The sequence below is a fragment of the Corvus moneduloides genome, chromosome 2 (assembly GCF_009650955.1).
Source record: "Corvus moneduloides isolate bCorMon1 chromosome 2, bCorMon1.pri, whole genome shotgun sequence".
Classification (NCBI taxonomy): Eukaryota; Metazoa; Chordata; class Aves; order Passeriformes; family Corvidae; genus Corvus; species Corvus moneduloides.
The window spans coordinates 6302405-6326077 of NC_045477.1; the positions used below are offsets into that span (position 1 = coordinate 6302405).

The 23673-nt window shown below is 37.8% G+C and overlaps 1 protein-coding gene across 3 annotated transcripts in view; it reads right to left on the reverse strand.

Annotated features, from left to right (window-relative positions):
* Positions 1-23673, reverse strand: part of CADM2 (cell adhesion molecule 2) — a 1080208-nt gene that overhangs the window by 40811 nt on the left and 1015724 nt on the right. For 2 of the 3 annotated variants that reach the window (XM_032096885.1, XM_032096894.1), the window contains one exon: positions 7932-8051. The exons of the other annotated variant lie outside the window; for it this stretch is intronic. In XM_032096885.1, the coding sequence (XP_031952776.1) occupies positions 7932-8051 (120 nt within the window). The remainder of the gene's footprint in view (positions 1-7931; positions 8052-23673) is intronic. 3 annotated transcript variants of the gene reach the window in all.

The window sequence follows — 23673 nt, forward strand, 5'->3', positions numbered from 1 at the left end:
GGCAATACACTAAAAATAGCCTGTCTCTCTCTGGACTGGAAAATCCAGATAGATAAACTCATTTAACCAATTTACAAGCCAAACTGCTTGTAGAGATGTAATTACTAGATCCCCAAAATCTCTTGAAATCAGTAGAATTCTGGCTTTTAAAGCAGGAGGTACAAAAACCTACTTTTTTTTTTTTAATTATTGTTTTGCAAATCACAATTTAAGCCTAAATAGAGTAGGAAGGTAGTATGAAAAATATAGTTTCATACCCTGTTTACACCTGAATGTTGAAAATCACTACCCTGAGGCCACCACCCAACCAAAGGTCAGATGACAATGGTCAGTGTGACATCAGTACACACTGACTCTGCTGTAACACTTTACACAGAGGTGGTGACACTGATGCCTTCAGTCCTTCTTCCCAGGGACTTTGGAAATGCCTGTGCTTCCTTGCTATTTGCACATGGAGGCTGAGCAGAAGGAGAGCTGGCACCTTACAGCCTGTGGCACCTGAGGGGAGGTCTGAGGCTAAACTCAGAGACAAGGCTGCTCTTGGCAGGCAGTAAAGATGCTTCCAGCAGAAGGGACTCTTAATTTGGAAAACCTCTTGCACTGCCAGTTTACAATAGAGGCTGTCAGGCTGCATAATTCATATGCAGTAGAAAGAAAAAAAAAATCAAAAACCAACCAAAAAACCCCCAGTGTGATCAGAGCTTAGGCTGGGAATGTTTGAATTCCTGACACATTGCTGAAGCCTCTCCGGAGCTCAGCTATATAATGGAATCTTTATCAGACCATCAACTAATTGTGATACTTATCTGCACAGCGTTGCATTTTGGGTTAAGTGATAATCCATCAAGGCTGGAAATCATTGTGTACTTTTTAAGTTGCCTACTTCATTACTGCAAGCTGACAGCTGGATGGATGTGTTAGCACTAGAAATATTTGTCCCAGACACAAAGAGCAGCTTCCTAATATAGGATATTATGATATTTTCTTTCATGTATTCAGCATGCCCGTAGTTGAATCTATGTCTCATTTATGATATTCATTTACTTGGCAAACTGTTAAGATTATGAAATCTATCTTTATTTGTTACAGAATGCAACAGCCTCATTTCATGAATAATATGACCAAATAATGTGTAATAATGACGACAGTCTTCATCTTACATCATAATGGCTGTTAAGCAGAGAAAATTGCCATTTTATAAATGGCCCAGGTCTCTGCTTTAGTTTATAAAAGGTAAGAATTGCAAAACACAAGTACTTTTCATGGCAATGGAGGTAGCTAGCCTCATGTGGGTCATGTTGCCAGAATTTGTTTTGGTGGTTAGACTGCATTAGTGATGTGCCTGTTGCCTTGACGATTACTCTTGGATTGGTATTACAACTATAAAACGTCTTTTAAAACTATCCAAGAACTGGAAATTCCACAGAGAAGCACTTGGGTTTGATTTTGGTCTGCTCACAACAGACATCAGGGTAGTTCCATTTCCATTTTTTAGCATGTAGTGATAATGCAGTTTCATATTTAGTTTCACACTGCATGAAAAATTACCTCCTTCCATAACCACATTCTGCTGCTACTTACTGCCCAGTTGCCTTACTGCCTCTGAGACTCTGAGAAAGATATCCTGTGTGGAAAATTCCTACCTTTAAATTAAAAAAAGAAAAAAAAGAAAAAAAAGATTATTTTCATACTATGTTTGTACAGCCTCTTGCTTGGAGCTGGTGTGGTTCTGCTCTGTGATCAGCACGCATGTGAACATGTACTGTTTGCCATTATTCCAATTCTATGGGGACATACTTAGGAATCTGTAGGAATCCAGCCAATAAAGTATGAAACTGCTTGAGGTTTGGTTTGGTTTTTTTTTTTAATCCTGTTTGTTTTGGGTTGGTTTTTTTTGGGGGGGATGGGGGGGTGTTGAAGGGAGGGGTTTAATTTTTCTTTTTTTTTTTCAGATTATATTATAAAAATGTTTTTCCTGGCTCTGTATCTGTCAGACCTAAAAACCAAAGAGCTCTTTGAGTTAGAACAGATGCTACAATCTCCTCTGTTGATCTTAAATCTGTGAGCTTTGAGAATTCACAGCACTAATTGTACCACCAAGCCTGACTAGTGGGATGAAACCCTAATTAAACATTGCTTCAGAAAAGAAACAAATACTGTGTAACCCCTAAAATAGGCACTGTGGACTACTACGCCTCATGAAAATTTCGTGGTAGAACTTAAAAAACTCCAAGTCCTGTCTAAAATAGGTATATTTTGATACAAAAAAATCTAACAGTTTGGTCTACCAGCTGGTTGCAGATGCTAGGGAAGGTTTTCCAGCTATTACTCAGCTGCAGCCTGTGGATGTTTCACCTGGGTAACAGCTCCGACCAAGACAGTCCTGTCTAGAGATTTTGGAAAAGAGGCTTGGAAAATAAGTCTGCGATTTCACCATGGTCTAACATAAGTTTATCATAATTTTTTTAACACACCATCTAAGAAACAAGCTGAGAAACAAGTAGAATGTAAAAATAATGGCAATGAAAGAAACCAGCGTAAAATCAAGAGATGGCAGTTCTTGAAAGAGGGGTGATGAAGATTTACTCAAATGTCTAACGGAAAAAAAATAATCTGAGGAACTGCTGTTTGAATCTCAAATTGTTTGACCTTCTGAGAAAACCAGACCTTGGATAAGCCAATAGGAGACTAGTGGGAGAAAGAAGTAAAACTTAGGAAGTTCTAATTTTCCTACACAGTTTGAATAAATCAGACACAAATTAGATTTTATGTTACTGCTACAGCTATAAAGTAGTATATAAATGAACTGGCTTTTAGCTTGCTGTCATAGGAAACTGCTTTCAACATTAGACAATGATCATTTTTATTATCAGAGCTGAATGCAAGTAAGCACACACAACTATATTTAAAGTGTAAGTCTACCCTTATCTCCTTTGCCCCTCACATATTCTATAGCTTTTCCTTGCTTTGTTGTTTCTTTCTTTGTCAGTATCTCAGCCTGCCAAGTTATATTAATCAGATTATGTGAAAGGAAAATAAAACCACAAGGAAAGAACGGGTAATGTTGAGCATTTTTTGACAGGAAAAGCTGTAAGGACTACAAGGTCTGTCCAAGTAGTTTCTGCATGTAAGCTGCCTATAATGAAACAGTTACTCTAGTAGGGTTGTGGTTTTCTTCTTAATAGAGACTTTAAGGTAAAAATAGGAAAAAAAAAAAAGGAAGCAATGTAATTTTTTTAGCTAAGATAGCTGTCAATTATGCTATTAAATAGAAATATTCACACTTAAAGTCATAATTGTTTTCAAAATGATTACATCCTCAAACCCTTCCTTATGCCATTGTAAACTCCTCTTCTAAATTTAGCTCCACAGATTTCCTTAAAGAAATCTTCATTTTATACCAGAGACAAACCCAATAAAAGCGAAGTGGATTATAATAAGGCATGGATTTCATTCCTATATAAATGTGTGCATTCATTGTCTTTGTGGTCACCCTGACAAATAAACTCTTGATCTCCCCAGAGCAGCTGCCTGGGAGCAGCATCATGTCTGTGCTGTACACAACAACTTCTGGAGATGTTTTTAGGCATTGCTATATAAAGCTTTGAACATTCTGGTGCAGTCATTGTCCAAATGAGTCAGCTGAGCCTGAATCACTCTGATATGTGCCATCAAGCTGAATGGATCTGTCTTTTGAGATTGGGATGCTCTGGCAGTGTTACATTTCCACCTATTTGGGTGGTAGTGGTGAGATTTCAGTCTTCAGTAACAGGTCAAAACAAACAAGTTTTATAACCTTTTTGATTTTTTTGTTCCTTGATAGAAATAGGATTTAAACCAAAAAAACTGTTCTGTTTGTGTGTGTGGGTGATTAACATAATGCCAGCCCATGGGAAGGTTTTATGTATGTTTGTGTGCACAAGCTTTTTCCCCTCTGTGAATCTAGAAACTGACTTGAGGTGGCTTCTCCTAGACTGTTAATCACACTCTCTCTCCACCTACAGGACTTGGAAAGATTGGCACAGCACTACCCAAATTAACTTTACACTAACAAAGAATTTCTCCACTGGAGGCATCCCTTGTTTCACTGTTGGGGCAAATCCACAATCCTCTTGAGCCTCTTCCCAATCATGAAAGGGAAAAATTGCATGGATCCACGCACAGCTTTCACGAACAACATTACATAAATCTGATAGAAATACACGTACTCATACAGTGGATAATTATTCTTTCAGTAGTCCTCCACATTTGTTTCTTCTCACACATTTTATCACACATTCCTGATCACGGTTATTAGGCTTTAAGACACCCTTGACAAATATATAAAGGGCAATATTCCTCACTGGCATCAAATTATGTTTAGGGTTTTTTGAGTTAGTAGGTAATGTACCAGTAAAAGAATAATTAATTCCTGAAGGACCGAGCACAAAAACAAGCATACGTTTGTCTGAGAAAGTGAGAAGTTTGACTAAACAGGAAGTTTATGAATTATCATGCTGTCATCCAACTGGATCAGTAGCTTTTTTCATGTTGTTTACTAAATGCCAGGCAAATTAGGACAGCAATGAATCATATGGTTCCAGAATTAACTGATGACTTTTGGAGAAATTTTTTCCCCCATGAATTAAGGCTTTTGGCAATGAGGAGGTACAATAATCAGAATGCAAAACGCCTTGGATTCACAGATTCTATTGGCTTTTTATACCCTGCATCTTATACCTGTAAAGACATCTCCTGTGACAGGATGAGGAGCAACAGATCCTCAAGGTGGACTATATAAAAGTCACGCAGAACAGAACAATGTCTTGTGAAAGTTACCTGAGGAGATTCTTAAGTATCAAGCAATAATTTTAGAACAAAAGTACTGAAATCTGTCTAGAAAGTTTATTATGTCAGCTATAACTCAGTTCAAAGATATTATTAAATAGGATACACTACCCTACAATCTGGGGAAAACTTCTGTTTCTTTAAGGCATGATCCAACAAAGCAAGACAAAAAAGCATAACAAAAAAGTTTTGATATTTGAGAGTATATGGATAGTTTCTCAACTTAATGTCCCTATATATTCCTTCATGTCAAAAATCTTATTGGAATACAAAGCAGAGGTGTCAAAGGAAAATATGTTTATGTGGTACTTTTTGCTCAGCCAGCAACTGATGCTACTGAAAAATCTGACCTTCTCTGACACGGCTCTTGCACCGTTTGTACCTCGCGGGGTGGGTGCTCTGACAACGGAGATGAGGTTCAGTCATGTACTTCAGGATGGCAGAACTCCACCTTCACAGCAGGCACTGAAAGTTTGTGAATATTATTTGGTTTGGGGTCCATGAAAGATAGGGGATGAGGAGATGTAAGGAAAGCACCTTGTCCATTTCCCTCTGCCATGGGAATCAAGCGCTTTGAATGAAAGCCAGGATGAAGGAAGTCATAGAACAGAAATAGCTGAATAAGTGAAGTCACTGCCTCCCACACATTTACAGAGTGTCTCCGCTAAATGTCTTTGCCACTAATTCAGGGAATCATTTTCCTCATTCAACTTGGAAAATAACTCTTCATCAGAGTCATACTGACTTCTTTTTTGAAAGCAAAACCAAAGAAGCTGGTGCCTTCAGCTTCTTTGCAGAGCACATCTGTAAATTTCCTGTCTTTGTCCTTTGATCTGTCTCCATTTGTGGTTGTTTACCAGGGTGACACCCCCACACCCAACCCCCCCTCCATTAGGAACAGCACTCCAGTTGTCTTCCACTGTCGGATAAAACACCAATTACTTTAGCCTTGTCCTCATTATTCATGATTAATTTCTTTATTTTGGCCTTTCATCTAGTGCATTTCTAAACACTTTTGCTTTGTTAGATTTCTCACAACTTGCTCATTTCATTTTGCACCTGCTTTCATGACTGTTTTCCTGTTTCTCCCACATTGATATCCTCTATGATTTATGTTTATAGCAACTGCTTGTTTTGGTGTTTTAGTGAGGTTTGATATCTCAGACTGTTAAAAAAACCAACTTTGTTAGTTTATTACATGTGTCCTATTTTTTCTGTGCATTGGGATAAACTACCATTTTCTTTCAATTACTCAAGATTTTGAGGAAACAGACTTCCCACACTCATTGGTCCCTTTGATTATCTGCCCAAAAGACTCTATCTACCACTTCCTTGAGGCTGAAGTGGTCTCATCTTTTCAGCCATTTTGCTGCATTCACTTTTTTCTTTCTGCGAAAAGTGAGTGCTCATGTTTTAGTAACTGATCGCCCAATTTTGCTTCTTTTACTTTCTATTAAAGCAGCACCTCTGTAAGTGTAGCATCAAATTACATGCATTCTCCCATGTGCTAGAGCTGAAACTCAGAAGAGAGCTCTCCTGTTTCAGACCTTTCTACTGATGCTGGACACACAAACGGTGAAAATGAACACTCCACAGGAAAGAAAATGAGGCCCTAAACTGCACTCAGGAGGTGAGTCAATGCATTAAAAACATCAGTACAATCATATCAATGATATAGTCATGACCACATAACAAGCAGAAGAAAACAATTCATGAAGGTCGGCAAACATCAGCACAGCACACCAAGAGCATCGTCCTTCCAGGATGTGAGCCCTCAGAAAGCTGGAAGCTCCTGGTGCTTTACACAAAACACTCTTTTATAAAAAAGACATGGTAATTCCTGTCATTCTGTTCCTTTTCAAGAAATTCTCCCCTTGCAGCCACTCAGACCCATGAACATTGTGCTATTTTCCATGTTCTAGCTTTCTTTTTCAGAAGGAAAAGGACTACTACAACACCTCCTCTCTTCATTAAAACAAAAATATCCATTTCACATTAAAAGTAATATTAAAGATTAAAAAATGTAATTTTAGGTTTGTTGTCAGTTTATCACAACATATTAAAATATGTGTGCCCTGTGGAGGAAGAATTTAGGTGATCTGACACTATCACAATCTCTATACAATGGACTTGCAAGTGAGCTAAGGTTATTCTTCCAAGTTAGGCAGCTCACTGCAACTGACTAATAACAACAGTTCCAGAAGGAAAAGATTTCATAACTGTCTTAACTTTCCTGGCCTAACTGCACCTCATCATGTCAATGCTTGCAGTGTGGTAAAAGAATATAATTTCCTCTCTTCTTGTGCAATATAAAGCTTTCAAGAGGCCACATAGGAACCTTCTGCCATTTCATTTACCACGAGAGATTTGTAGCTACCCAGAAGATGATAATCTGCAAAACCTTCTGCACACATCTTCCCTATTTAACAGTTATCTGATCAGCTACTGAATAAAGAATAAAATAACCTTTATATTTTGCTCATAAAGAAATGAAGCATTACTAGAAACATTTGAAAAGCTGTAACAAAAAAAACCCCAACAGATGGGGGTCAGGGAGGGGAGAGAGAACTTTTAGCTCGTTTAATCTAGCTCTGGTGAGATAACAACACCCCCTAAATTAGTAATGCCTTAAACCGTAAAAGGCTAAGAAGGGTGATGCAATGCAATGCCTCTTTGTTATCAAGCAAGATTTCATCAACAGAAATTCCAGTGCTGAGACACCTAGCTTGTTTTAAATGGTAGCACCCAAAATAACTAGTCTTAAAAGGTCATGTTTGTTTAAAAATAGCTTGCTTGCATTTTACATTAAAGTTAATTTACTAACCTTAAAAAATTAAATGCAAATGTATACAAATAATTTAAGCATCCTGTCAAAGTTCACATACACACTGCTAGAGCAGCGACAACATTCAAGGTCATGTGAAATCCTTCTTAACCCACGTATCACCCTGTGGATTATTCTGTTAAATACATACTGAACTAAAATGCTTGCACCCTCTATTTAGCAAATTCTATCCTTGTTTAAAAAAAAAAAAAAAAAATTAAAGATCTAATTTCCTATTTATCATGTGCTTTCCAGGCCATAACAAAGAAGGATACTGTACCTCTGATGCTGGTGGCTGTTGCCGATGTGGTTGTGCTGGCAGTTAAGGCTACATTGGTTGTGACTGTTGCAGTGGTAAGGGAGGGGATGACAGTAGTGGGAAGCAAAGTGTTGAAAACATCTGGTGAGTGGAAAAAAAAAATATAAAATAAAATCATATCATGCAAACAAAGGAGAAACATAACAGTGGTTTAATTTGTAAATACAAGTATGTTGAAAATGACTAAATTAAAACATGATTAACATAAATTATTACAGGTACAACAGAGTACCTTTAAATTCTTGACATTTATCACTCTCAATTTTTATAATCAATCTTTGAGCACACAGAATTTAAAACTCTGTTAAAATGACCAAGTTTCCACAGAACTAGAGAGTGACAGTTTAAGTGACAAGAATCCATTCTTCACTGAGCCATTTTAAATGTCTCACAGTAGAAACCATATACAGATGAAACATGCTGTGTCAGAGTGGGAGATGAAGAAAACAACACCATCATGCTAAAATAAACACACACATGTTAACGAGAAATGGCTGTATGTTAAAACACCCACTTTCAGACAGACTCAATGAAGGGAAAAAGGGGAGAAAATGCTACTAACTATAAGAGCTGCTTTTTCCGGATTGCTTTTCTTCTTCCCACACATTTGCTTAAGACACAGTTGTCTGCTAAGATCCAGAGCAGAGTATATTTCAAAATCTTTACCCTAATTAGCAGGCACAGTCATCATTCAGTCATCCTTAATGCTTACAATGTATTGTTAGTACACATCAGTATTTTTCTAAAACAGCTTCGAACTAAAAATCAGAAATGCTAATAATATTACTGATAAAAAATCCTGCATCCAAGTCAGAAAAAATGCATGGCCCTGATGACAGCATCCTATAAAACCCTTCAGATTTTGCTCAAGCAAGCGCAGGTATGCCAGGATTAGGAGCACGACTGCTTCGCTGCAGAGGAACCAACAATGCCTGATGCAGAATGCTCCAGTACAGAGCAGAACATAATCAGATGTACACATAGAAAATACTTTGATTACACTGCCAAAAGCAATAAAGACCAATAGGACTTTGCTTATAAGGTGATTGCAGGTTTTAAAGAACAAGCAAACAGAAGCTCTGAAGAGAACTAAATAAAAGCACTTCTGTGAAGACATAAAAAGCATCTGACATTTTTCAGATTATTTATACCGCAGGTTTGAAAGGAAGGACTCATTTCTCAGCAGTTGATGGTAAGTAACCCATTCCATACTGATTTCACTGAAAATATTTCTGAAGGGTGCTATTCAGTGCAATAAAAGAGCAAAAGTCTGACCCACAATCTGTCTTCCCTTGCTGTGAAAAGAAATGCAATTGGTCCCTGAGTACCATCAATTCTGACTGAAATCAATGGAAGCTGAAGTAGCTCAGAGCTTTTCAGTATTGGGCCCAACAGAACACCCTTCAGACACAGGGTCCTTGAGTTCAGCATTGCATAATTACTCTCTTAAGGCTTCAAAGTAGCATGCTTACCTTATTTCCATGCTGGATGACAGATTATTTTCCAAGTTTAAAAGTTAGTTAATATCTGTAAGTCACCTAGGATTTTCTGTACTCCTCTAGTTTTGATAAAAACCACCACTATCCTCTCTGGAATCTATATTTTTGTGATGTTCTACTTCTGAAGCCACCAGAAAACATCATAAGATCCATCTTTCATCTGTTGTACACTGATATTTATTCTAATTCCCAGTATAAAATATTCTCCAGCCAGAAAAATTAGAACAGACTTTTAAAAACCCCCACCAATGTAGCCACATTAATCACCAGGAAAAATGATAACACTACCTGGAGTGTGACTACCACAATAATGAAATAGAACTGAGTATAACAAGCATTAGAAATAAATTAACATGTTGAAAAGATACATGTCACATGTACTGATCTATGCAATTTCTTCTCATAAAGGGAAACTCATTCCCTGATAAGTCTCTGTTAAAAATTAAATCAAACAGAAAAAAACCCCACCTACTTCATCAGGAGAGCAAAACCTTGTTTATTAGGAAAGCTTTACACATCATTCTTGTACGTAAAACCAATTAGTGTGACTCACGGTCCCATTCATTATCTTTCTTAAATATACCAATTACTTAAGACTGCAATGACAAGTTATGGTTTTATGACAGTGCTATCCAATCTGCAAGCACACTGTTTACCTGTTTCACCAAATAATGGCTTAAATGAATCACTGGTGAACTTAGAACTTTCTGGGTTTTTCTTCTGATCAAAGTATTTCAAACAAGATTTCTTATTTTAAATGAAAGGCTACCTAAGAAGCATTCTAAGTAACAAGAACTAGGATATGTCAGTTTTTTAATATAATGGGATCTCCTCAGATTAAGAATAATGAAAGCTTGTGCAGAAATTAGCTTCCTGATGGAAGTCATAAACTTTGATGCCAAACAGCAAAATGGAAGCCTGGCAGAAGTCTTAAAGAAAAACATATCTTATCAAAAGGGATGTAAAAACAAGGGAGAGCCTTCAGTTTCTTTCTTTGCAGAGTGAGGCGAAATTCAGTGTGCAAACGACTGCAGTCTGTCTGCTTGTTCACAGCATTAAAAGGACTTGCTCCTAAAGACCAGAGCACAAGAGAGAAACCAGGAATCAGCAGCCTGAGGAGCATTACGTTGCCCAAGCAATGAAATCTGGGTTTGTTCTGGACTCTAGAAATGTTTGGTTTGTACCAGCTTAGGTTCAAGGCTCTGCCCAGTGGAATTACTTCATTAATAACATGAGAGTCTGCAACAGGAATGTGCAGAGTAACCAAATAGCTCATAGCTCTCCAGGCAACACTTTTTGGAATGCTTGCACCATATCCTATCCTTAAATCCTACTTTGGACAGCCCAGACCCAGGCACAGCACTCTGAAATGATCCCCACCTTTAAAAAACTTGGGTGTATGGTGCCTGCTGAGTCTGACAGAAAGGCTCCTCCCACCAGTTCTTCCAAGATTTATGGATGCTCATGAAAACTTTGTCCTTGCCTTGAAAAGGCTTTTGCATAAGAGAATACAGAATATGCAGTTCAAGAAATAAACTAGAAGTAATGTACAGTGCTCCTCAGTCTCTCATCATGCATTGCAGGTGTAGGAGGTAAATGGGTTTGGAAGTTCCCAAAAGCACATGGACTACAGATACAAAAAAAAAAAAAAAGATACTTAACCGCACAGGCTTCTGTTTAAGCCATATGGATCACTGTGCTTCATAGAGGGTGTGCTGTTCCATTTTATGCCAAAAAAGAGAATTACAATTTGACTTGTTTCTAGTCCTGTAGGACTTCTGGTCATTTTTTTTTAAATGCAAGACAAACCTATCTTGTTTCACCAGCGAGGAACACGTTATCATCCAGAACTCCTTGCTGGCAGCTGCTCAGAACATGCTATCTCAGGGACTACGTAGATTTGTCCTCTTGAGCTTTCTGTCAGGGAGGATCTTAACAGAATGGATTTGCAGATTTCTGCCCAAGAAATCTGTGTTGGAGTGAAACTTAATTCCATTTCCTTGTCTTGCAATTTCTGATTCTAGTTGTACACAATGTTCAGCTGAAAATGAATTTTTGTTTATGTCTCTCATGCCACCAAATACCAAGGATCATTACGATCAAGGGACTTTGCAGAGTGGAACTTTTTAATTCAAGTAGCCATACCCAAATCACTGCACCAGACTGCTAGTTCAATAATACTAAGGTATTAATCCTTAGCCTCCTGTGAAGCAGAAAATAGCTATATTTTGCAGATGGGGAACCAAAGAAGATAGAAACGCCATGCTCAGAGATCTAGAAGTCAAGCAATAATTGTCTCCATTAATTTTGAAACCTCACTTCTAAACTGGATGTTTGTTGACAGACCAGATATTCAGTGAAAAATCCAATAATGTAATTAAGTTGGTATTAATTTCATCATCCTGCTAGCTTTGAAATGCAAATAATTCATGGAGAACTAATTGTTTCCATAAAAGCTGTTGGAAATAGAAAAGGGGTTGACCTTCATGCCAAGGGACAAACATGGACTCTTTGTCACTTATGTTCCACAGGTTATACATGTGAGGCTTGAACAGGATATTCAGTAAGAGAGATGGGCTCCTGACCTCTCTAGTGGCACAGGGAGGCTTGAGCTGAGCTGCAAATGCTCAGCCAAGAACCCTCATTTCAGTGAGGACCTGACATAATGTCAGAGCTCAGTGCCTGCAGAGACTGAGGAGGGCTCTGAAAAGGTGTTCCTCATGGCCACTGCTGCCTGTTAACATGCCACAAGCTGGAGCCAGGGGAGGGCAGCCAGCAGGTAACCTGAAGACTAATTCCCAATGGATGGTGGAAAAAGGGGGAACACCCAATCTGGGCTCGGTGTGGAGGCGCCTCTTCAGCAGAGGCACAGATGCCAAGTGCTTAGGAGTCGCAGAGCAGTGTTGTACAAGATCGGCTCAAAGCAGTGTCGAGCCCACCTGCTCAAAATTTCCTGTTTGCTTTTCCTTCTTTCTTGAATTGATGCTGCGTTCTCCTTGCTAAGGCAGAAGACATCCATCCATTTAAGTGCAGGGAGCCTGGATAATTTACTCTCCCTGCCAATTTGGCCCTAAGCATTTTTACTCTCCATTTCCAAAGAAATGAGAAATGGTTCTGTTTGGTTTAGCGGGCTTATGTGAAAGATAGATCTGACCTATAGAAAATATTTGACTTTTTGGGTAAAAACACAACCGATATTTTGACATGACTGAGCACAAATCAGACAACAATAGCTGCAGTTGATAAAAATGTAAAAGCTTTTGTTTCAAGCCTGACAAAGGCTGACAGAAAAATTAAAGGACAGAGTGATAATGATGGATGGTCCTTGCTGTATTTTGACTGAGAATGAAAGAAATTTTAAGTGGTAAACTGAACTGAGTGATGACCTACCTGGGAAACAATCTCACTACTCTGTGAAAAATTTAATCAGTCTGTGGTATGTAGCACTAAATAATTTAACAAGGTTTTAAATTCAAAGGGAGCTGCATTTACCTTGCTCCAAGAAAATGGGATTGAACAAAAGGATCACTCAGCTTGAACATCATGTGCCAATAGCTCCTTAGCACTTAGACTGAATGATCATGAATGCTCATGGACATGAGGTCAAGGGGTTCTTTTTACTAATTGATTCAGATTTATGAAACTCTGAAATGGCAATTATGTGCTTGACATTTTTTGCTAGCAAATCAGATGTCATTAAAAATATCCAAACCCTTTTAACACTTTTAAGGATCTATATCCTTAGTTATACCAATAAAGTCTTCCGGTGGATAAGTTCATGTTGCAATATGTACAGCTGGACTAAAATGGCTAAAAATTAGGCACTGAAAAGAACAAATTAGGAACTGGAAAGAACAATAGCTTTCTTTTCTTAGAGAAAGTTTTATACCTTGCTGGTCGGTTTGTGGTTTGTTTTTTAGATTTCTTCCCTGTTTCAAAAGCAACAGGTTTTAGTAGCAAATGAAGGAGGAAGAAGTATTAAAAATTACAGCAAAAAAAGACTGTTTCCTTGTGTTTTCAAAGAGCCAAGCAAAAAACTGGAATCTACACATCCCTGGCCCACATTCTCTAATTAGAAAGTTAAGAATATAACTCAAAAGAACAAAGCCAATTTCAGTATTAGCACTTAGCACTGGCAGTATGGTGTTGTCCCAAATCACTTAAAATGAGGGCCTGATATCACACTGTGGCACATTTTACAACACATGCTCTGATCAGAATTGCTCATGACAAAATAAAAAATGCTATGAATATGAAAAAACAAGGTGTAGTAGCAAGTTATTTCTGATTATGCCATCTCATTTGACACTGAAATATGAAGAAGAAGTTAGCTGCCCTAAATTTTCTTGAAAGAACTCCTGTAGTGAATATCTCATTTATTTTGTGCACCAGAGCAACAGCAGGACTCACAAAGACCACAGGTGTGTGAAAGGCTGATTTTCCACAAGTAAAGCCAGGTCAGGCTCAGGACAGAGGAGACAGCTGTCAGAAAACAAGCAGCTGTGGCTCTCAGGCCGCTGAGAAGGAAGAAGCAGTGGGATGGAAGTGCCTCAGTGTGGTAGGAAAGACATGGCAAGGGAGGGTAAGTTTGTAGGGCTGAGAGCAGTGACCAGCTTTGACTTCTCTCCTCCCCCAAGATGCATCTGCCCTGACCCAGGTCAGCTGTAGATAGAGCTGTGGGGCCTTGGGCCAGGCAGGCAGGAGGGGTATTTAGGTAAAACCCACCTCTGGCACCTTCTGTGGGCACCCTAACAAGCAGAATATGCTGAGTAGGGGCAGCACCCACCCTTCCCCTTGCACAGATCAGAATCTGAGATTTAGTAGACACTGGGACTATGTGCTTTATAATGCTCATGGGTACTTGCTAAAAATTCCAAGAGTAGCAGTAAACACAGAAAGGAAAGGTCTTTTTTTTTTCTTTAAGGGATATTAAAACGTGACCTTTCTGCACAGCACCAGATGTTGCCCCAAACATGGCTTTGTCATCTGGAGACTGGGGCAGTCTGCTGCACACACAGTTGGCAGAGCTGCACAGAGGGACCACAGGAAGCCTGAACGAAGCATTTCACAGGAAAGCATCTAACATGAACATTTGAGTATTGCACTGGTGGCTCATAGCTTTTAAAATGTCGGCTCTGACCTTTGAAGCCCTCAGTGCTTACTTTAGGGATCATTTTGCTCCCCACAGCACTCCACTGAATTTGCTATCATCAAAAGCACTCTGACTGCAGCTCCCTTGAAACAGAGACAGAAGTTTGCAATGAAGGCCTGGAGATGCTGGAACACGCTCCCATTTCACCGTCCGTCAGACTCATTGTTTGTCACCGGCCCAGCCATTTAAAAAGCTCCCTGTCCCTGCTCCCAGTGAAGCAGAAGAATAAAAGGTGACATAATGTACTGTCTCACAATACATTTACCTATTGCTGCTCACTTTTGGTGGGGAAGATTGTATTATCTGCAACATTTGGACTGTAGGAAGCTAATAGGCTGTAATGCCTTATTTCTTAATTTCTATTTGTGCTAAAACCAGGTGACACACACAGAACATAAAGAGATAGATTTGACAAAATAACAACTTAACCAGGTGATTAGATATTGAAAATTATGCTAGTGCAAGAAAAATTTAAATTCTCAAGTAGGCAAATTCTTTAATACCGAAGAGTCTGTTTTCAGGCCCTCTAGGTTTTACTTTATTAATGGTTATTAGTGCAAGATTTACCTCTGAGGCCAAATCAAACCAAGCATTCAACAGTAAGATTAATCTTCAGTTTTCTGGAGTTATATGAATATAATGCAGATTTCAAATTACTCCAGAAGTACTGTAAGGCCTAATTTTTTCCCATACTTGGCATAAGTTTTGCCAGCAGTTGAAAAAAGTCCTTTCCAATTCAATAGTAGTAAAAATAACAAAGCCTATTATTTTAAAGAAGTCAACCCATCACAAGACAGACAGAGATAGATGAGATAGATATCTCATTAAAGTAGCTACAAATACCGCACTGAAGCTCATGCAACTTGTCTGAAAGAAATTAAGTAAAATTTGCAGAGCATGCAACAGGCTAAGAAAAAGAATTTGGTAATTCAACATTTTAAAAAAATAAAAAGGTAAATTTTTAGAGTGTTTTTTGACACCAGAGCCTCAAATGAAGATGCTCTACTTATAAAAGGTATCTCTGTATATGTCCTGCTTGTTCACAACTCTACATTAACAAAAGCAGAAACAGTAAAGAATGGACCTCTGCCTTGAGGATCTGTGAGATCAGTTTTTGGGCAGTGCAGACCAAACTTTAGGAAAAAAGAGACAGTATTATTCCCACTTCACAGCTGGGGAAATGAACACAGAAGAATTAAGTGGAATGTCTTATATTTTACAGGGGCGTTCAGAACAGATCTCCTGAGGCTCATTTTAATCCTCTGCTAAAAAAGAAAAAACCACCATAAAACCAAAACCTCTCAAAATTGCATTTAAAAAAGCAGTTGTCCTTATACCTGCAGTGCCAATTTCACTGCATTCAGGACAAAATGTTACCACAAAAGCCACCAAACATCTTGTATGAATAAAGCCAGCACAATTTTCCCCAGAAGCACACCATTCTATCAGTATTAATACGGTTTTCTAGGCCCATTGCCACTGCTTAAAAATCACATTAAGGCTGTGATGTTCATTTTTATTCTTTTTAAGTAAGCAGACAAGCCATATTTCCTTGTTTTTCCAAGCCATAAAATAGGGGTATTCAAAATTAAATGAAATAAAGTACCAGCTGGCCCTTGAAAACCTATAAGGAAAAGCTAATGCACAATACAAATTCAGACACCAGCAGCCTTGAACAAAGATGACAGCTTTCTCAGAATGACACTTGACTCTTTCTGCAAACACAAAAAAAAAAAAAAGAAAAAATTCAAAAAGCTCAGCCAGAATTGCACTGAGAAGAAGAAAGAAGGTATAGAGAATTTTCCAAAATTTCCTTAATTATGGGCACATGTGTTGAAACTAAATGGAGGTAAACAGATTGCTGATCTCTATTTTATTACAATTGCTACTTTCATTTCTCTGAGAAATTCAGGGCAAATCACTGAAGTTGCTTAAACAACTCCAAACTCACTGCAATAATTCTAAGGTTAGTAAAGAGAGATAACAGGGACTGACATTTATTTTAAATAAGTTTATTTCAAAGTAAAACCAAAGGATCCAACACTAATCTGAAGCACTTTATCACAGTGGGATGGCTGTATCTTATTGAAAATCACCTTGGGAAAGTGACTGGCACTTTGCAACCTAAAACATAGATTTTTGCACTTCATGGCACTGTCTTCGACTAATACACTTAATTCTCACATTCCTATCACCAAAGTACACTACCTGAGAAAATAAGGCCCTATCTTTCTAGCTGTCAATCTTTTATGTTCTGTTTTTTGGGTTTTTGGCGTTTTTTGTCCTCAAAAGAGTTCTATACATGTAGTTGAATTCCTGCTGTGACTCTTTGGCTTTGTATAACACATAACTATGAATGGTGGGATCCATGCAATATTGCCAAGACTTAATTTTGTAAAAATTATCCAGCTTCCCATCAAGCTGGCAGATATTTAGTACCCTAACTATTATGCCATCAAGCAGGATAGTTCACCCATGGAAATAGCAGGGTTTTTTATAAAGAATGCTTGATCGTATCTGCTAATTTACTTTAAACAAAGTGCAGTGCAAAGAAATTTCAGTTCCTGCTCTGGAATGATGAAAGCCATCCAGAGCTCTCCTCAGTCAAACACTTCAACATGTCAGCATCCCTCAATCCTCCCTGCTGCCCACCAATCAAGGATTGGGAAACCTGCAGAAAATGTAAACTACAGAAATCACTGGGGGAAAACCAAATCCACTACTGCAATGACCCACAATAATACCTGAAGAATAAACACTTGGCCCACTCCTCAAGTTTTTCCCTGCCAAACTTTCTCCTGTCCTTCCTCCTCCCCTTTGATTTGTTTGTTTCTACACTTGTCCTGAGGATTAATAAGCTGAAAGATAAACCCTCCTCAGGCATGAGGTTACCAAGAAAAACAATTTTTTTTCTTCAAGGGAGTAAGCAAGCTGTGTGGATACCAATGAAAGGAAAGCAAAGGGTCCTGACTAAAAACTGCTGGGGTCACTGTCACAAATGACACATCAGCTTATACGACAACATGAACACCATCAGTCGGGGCAGAGATCTGGAGATCTCTTCCCAAGCACCTGCCAGGTGAGTTCCTTCACGCATATTGAGAGCTTTCTCAGCGCTTGTGAGGGAACCACAGCCTGGAGAAAGAAGTCAAGGCACTGTGGGACATCCTCAAATGGCAGATTCCAAGCTACATCAGCTTTGGTAGCAATGGTCTTACTGGGTTTTTGCTTTGTTTTTTCTCCTTGCACATGAGGATGGTTTTGAGATACACCCTTACTGTCCTCCTGGTTATTTTTGGGTCTGCTCCCCTTTCCATGGGAGTCATACAGAAAGATTGATGCCAAAACACTCTGGAATCCTTGAGACAAAGTCACATTAAGGCATAGCAAGTCAGGGTAAGATCCAATGCAGAAAGTCTGTGACAGGATTCAGCAATAAAAAATGGGACTTTAATTACAAAGCAAAGGGAGTTTTATAATATTGCATCAAGAATTCAAGCAGTAAGAGCTAGAAAAAATATTCTGTGATTGCAGCATAGAGGATTCCATTTTGGAGGAGGGGCTAAAGACACTGAATCCCAACACAAATTCAGACTGAATCTATGCTGTGAAGAGAGATGTTAAGAAGACTTTTAAATTTTGTTTAGGCAAATTTCAAATTCTTGTAGGTTTGTTCTGTTTTTTATTTGAGAGAATACTGAAAACAAGTGGAGAAGTACCTTATTTGCTCTAAGAAAAATGCTAATAGAGTACTGTAAGAAACATTTTACTGAATATCTTCCCTTTATATAACATAGAAATGCAGGCTAAGATAAACTCCAGAAAAATTCACTAAGTAATTAATAATTAAACTTTAAACAACAAAAATAGAGTGATCAGTACTAATAAATGCTAATATAAAATTATGGATGATAGCAATATGAATGGTTGAGATAAGCTAATTATCTACTTCTCTCTGAGCCTCCATGCTCATCTTCCTATGTGATCAGAGGCCTCAGATACAAAAGTTCTCAAAGCCCTCTAAGAAAGATGCATGTTTTTTTTGAGACGCTTTTCTCTACCCCTCTCAGCCTCCAAGGCATTTATATCTATCTCCAAGAGGATTCACAATCTCAGCTGGAACAAAGCACAGTTCTGACATATCACCTGGCATGACCAGTTGTCATTTTAAGCAATATCACTTAGATAATGTTCTGTTTTCTTTCCTGAATTGAGTGAAACACTGAGGAAGCTATTCTCAAAACAAAGGTAAGTTATGGAAGCACCGTATGAGGAAGAAAGAGACCGGACACCCTAATCTGCCCTCCACCACCTCCTGGTGCAGGAAAGGCTACAATTTAGAAATCACTAAGTCACTGCAGTATTGTCTTTATGGTTTGGGTTTCCTGAATAATAAATGATCTAGATAGAAACAGAAGATCATTAGCAAATATTAGATTATAACTTTATCATCATTCTCAAGTGAAATTATTGAGTTAATATTTTCTTCATGAAGGTTGCATATGATGTTCATAGACATGGTAATTTTTCAAGCTGGCATCTCAAAAAAACCCAAAAAGGCTCAGTTTAAGTGAAGTTCAGGAAAATTGGGGAGTATAAGCAATAGCAAAGGGTGAAAAATCAAAGAGCAAGCTTTGCTACTACAGCAATTCAGTGGTAACAAACTCAAAGCCTTATTTCAGAAACACACAGCACTGAGAGTCAGTTAAAACAGTTATTTTCAAAAAAAGCAAGATGGATATATCTGGTATCCACACAACATTTTCCTTTTCAGAAATCCCATAAGAACTGTCACATCAGCCAATAATATGTGCACAAGAAAATCAAGTATTTTCCAGAGCTGCGTGAGATTAAAGACATTGTCCAAAACCACAGGTTTTAGAACACATAGAAAATGTATTCAAATAGGAAGGAGCTTTACATATTAGAATATACTGTTAAAGGTTACATTGATCTATTCTATATATTGTTATTATTATATTGTTAAGGAGCCTGGGGAGAGATTTCCTGCTGCTGAAATACTCTGCATTCAATTATTTCAGTAAGTATTCCAGAAAGAAATTAATTTAAAAAATTCTTTTATATGTTATACAACAAAAATCACTTCATTTTAGAAGTTTTCTTTCATGAGAAACAGTATATTAATGTAAAAATGTACGTGTCCAACATATTCCCCAAAAGTGTTAGGGTGGTTTGGAATGTTATTTTCTTGACCTTTCCAAAATACTTTTAAGCTTATCTGGAAAAGAAATTTGTATCTTACTTTTCTTAAGTCACCATAAATGAAGAAAGATCAGTTCACACAGCTCAACTATACACCCCACTATTCAAGTATTTATCAACAAAAAGCAATTTCAAAGTAGTTGCCTTGAGAGTGTTCAGGGATAACAGCTGGACAATTCATCCATAAAATTAAGCCAACAACTCCACCACAAGTTTCTGGACAGACTTTTCATACCTGAAAATGTCAAGTAAAGACTATTCTTCTTCAGCCCAATAACAAAAGCTCTATTATCCAATGATTTCCTAATTCATCTGACTGCAGGAAATTCATCTGCACTGTGCTTTAAGGTCTGGACCACCTCTTCTAAACAAACTAAGAGTCTTCTGGAGAAGTCAGCTTTAATGTTGTGATAATGATTTAATACCTTAATGTCATTTGAGAACATTGATGTAAAATTAGATTACTTCAACACAATTTGAAGGGCTATGCTTTGAAGAAGATAGCTTGGGGGAAAGGAAGGCTTTTGAGACCAAGAAAATATTCAGGAGCATGCTTTTATTAATTTATTTTCCAACTGAAAGCCCAGGCTCCTTTTTCTGCAAGTTATCTTCTGTACTTTTAAATTTATTTTTACTTCTTATCAAATGGGAATAAGGAGAAACTTTTCACCTTTGTTTTAAGGACGCAAAACTGAGACTTCTTTCTTTTATGTCAAATGAAGATACAAAAAAGAAAAATCTCAAAACTAAAAGGCACAGGTAGTCACATACACTGAATTTCTACCTAAGTCCTAAGAAGTTTTCTGAGTCTCATATTCTTGATATGCCTTGATTGCTGTGAGGGCAATGTCAGGGTTTTTTACCAAACTCACCCATTATTGTAGCTATAAATGTTATTATTGTTACATCACACTGATTCTCTTTTTGCAAAGCCCAAGCTTTGTTCACATAAAGGCAAGGTGTTCCCATAGGCAGAGAAAGCCTTTTCTCTGAGGTGTGTGTGTGTGTGTGTGTGTGTGTAAATGAGACATTTTAACTCAGAAAACTTTAAAGAAGGAAACTTCAGAAACTGTCCAGTTACCTCAACTTGTAGGATCTTAACACCAAAACACAGAGCAGCCAAGATTACTGATGAATGTGCTGCTCCACAAGGATGCGACTTCCTTTCCCTCCCAAATTTTTTTATGTGGTTTTTGTTACATGTTTATGAGGATAAGGGGTCCAAAAATACTGCAAAAGACTTACCAGACGTCTGTAGTGAAAATATTTTCAAACTGAAAGATCTATTGCCTATTCAGCAAGCTTAGTTTTGAAAGAAACCAGAAAATATCGTCACCTCCTCAATTTTCTTTCAATTTACTGCTTTACTCAGTTTCTACCTTTATGGAGAGATATGCCCAAGTGAGTTAGAGGAAAAAAGGAAAGAGACTGAGCCCCTATGAGGATATCACAGCAGAAATGAAATGTAACAAAAATCTGATTGTGGGCAAATGAACTGACAAAGACAAAAGAATCTAGAACAGATAGAGGTAGAAGAGTTTGTTCAATTTCATGTGTTTGGATTCCACAGAGCTTCCACCAATTTTAAAAAAACTAACATAGATGTACAAGTGCATTGTGCTGGAATTATTGTTGGGCACAGAAGGTGAATCTCTATAAATGTATTTAGAGATAGGATTTAATAAACTAAGGTGTCTGGTGCAGATTTGGCATAGTGTTGTTCCAGATATGGAGAACAGTCAATCCCAGAGATTTAGAACTAGACCAAAAAATGAAGAAAAAAGGGGGAAAAAAAAGACCATGAAAGAAGGAGAATGGATACAAGGGAGAGGATTCCAGGAAATGCAGAGTTTAAGATCACAGTTAACGAGAAGTTGAGACCAATGTGGAAATACTTGAGAATCTACTGAACGGAAGCAGCAAATATAATTTTAAATGCAAACTTCCAGCACAAACAGCAAAAGAGGCCAAATAGCTTGTAAGTTTGGAAAGTGAAGAGATCAAGCACCAGGCTTAAACAAACAGAAGAGAATACTTTTCCCTCAAAGCACATAACTAAATTCAGAATCTTGTTGCCACAGGTTACTGTGGAAGCTAAGATGACAAATGTTTTGAAATGGGACTGGACAAGCAGGTGGAATACAAATAATGTCAGAGTTAGGAAAGATGCAGTGGAACCTCTGGTCTTACACGTGGTAGGAGATCTTCTGTTTGAAATCGTATTTCAAAATACTAATGAGAATGTAACTTGGTCTTTCAGTTACCTTTATGTGCAAAAAATAGCTTGCCCAAGAAAAAAAAAAATATAAAATTGAGAGGCTGAAGACAAAGAAATGTTATGCCACTTTTTATTCTCCAGAGATCCTAAGTAACTGGCTCAAATGCTTTCCACTGTAGCTCTAATTTGGGCAATAAGAACTGCCTTGACCATCCACAGCTGCTGATTCATGTTCATTTCTATATTGCTCTTCTAGATAATTGCTGCACAACACATAATAGCTCTGAATATTTCAATTAATTTAATGCCTGGCTGTAAATTGGCGTATCAGGATATTCCACCGAGGTACTCTGTTTCAAACAGGCCTGCAAATTATCAGCTGCTGCTGTTTCCATTAGGAAGGTTTCTCAACGATGTGGACTTCTGTCACTCACTCCACCACGATGCTGAGCTGAGTCTTTGGCAGTGACACCCAGAGGTTATGAACTACTCCCACAAGCACAGCAGCTGTGTCTTCAGGTTGATTATGATCGAACACCTCCATCCCCAACTCCAGCTAAATCACTGCACTTATTACCGGAGCTCTGCAAGCAGAGTCTATGTTTTTGGGTTGAGCTACACGAGTTTGACAGTTTGCTCTGTTTGCTGATGATTAATGACTAGTATTTGGACAAAGGTAAACAAAAATTCTTAATAAATTGGAAGAGAGTGAAAATTGCCTGGGGCCCATTACCAAAGAAAGGGTGTAATATATCTGGCCAGAATGTGCACTTCTAAAGCACTAAGCTTGCCAATTAGAATACAGAAATGACAACAGCTACAGGCATTAAAGCCTGTACCTTTGTTACTGCACGAAACAAATGTTTGAGCAAACTACATGTCTTGCCTTTGTGCTTCTGCCTATAAACTCTGACTTTGTACCCACCTTCCTGCTCCACAGAGTACTTTTTGACATTTATTATTAACAATAAATGTTAAGAAAAATGAAATTAGCAGTCACATTGATTCAGCAAAGCAGCATGAGCATACTTAATAGCTCAAGCCTTTTACCTCATTCAAATAGATTCAATTTCTCTGAAGTCTGGTTTCTTTAATTATACAAAAAATCTAAAAATAATGTTTATGTTATCAACTACTAACTGTATTGCACAGATTGCCATTCATCTGCTTATAGTAATATTTTTTTCCACTGTCATCACTTAACATCAAAACAGGATTACCTCATCAGCACTCACAGTGGAAAAAATACTACTCTTCCATATAATTTTGTGTTTAGGTTGGTCCAGTTAAAGGCATGAGACACCCTTTGCTTGGTTTGTATAATTAATACATATAAATAATTTGCTTACCCTTAATCTCTAATTATGATAAACTGTACCTTCCATTTTTAGGCAATCTTCCCTCTACACTACAGCTGTTTAAATCTTCTCTGAGTTAGGAAGATAGCTTAAAAAAATTGAGAGAATTGGGAGATTGGGTATCACAGAGGGGGATTTCATAGGCGGAAGAAAAGAAAAGAAGCTTTTACACCATTAACAAACAGAGAGAAAAATCTGTTGAAGCAAAAAAAGAAAGGAATAAAATGTATGGAAATCACAGCACACATAAGAA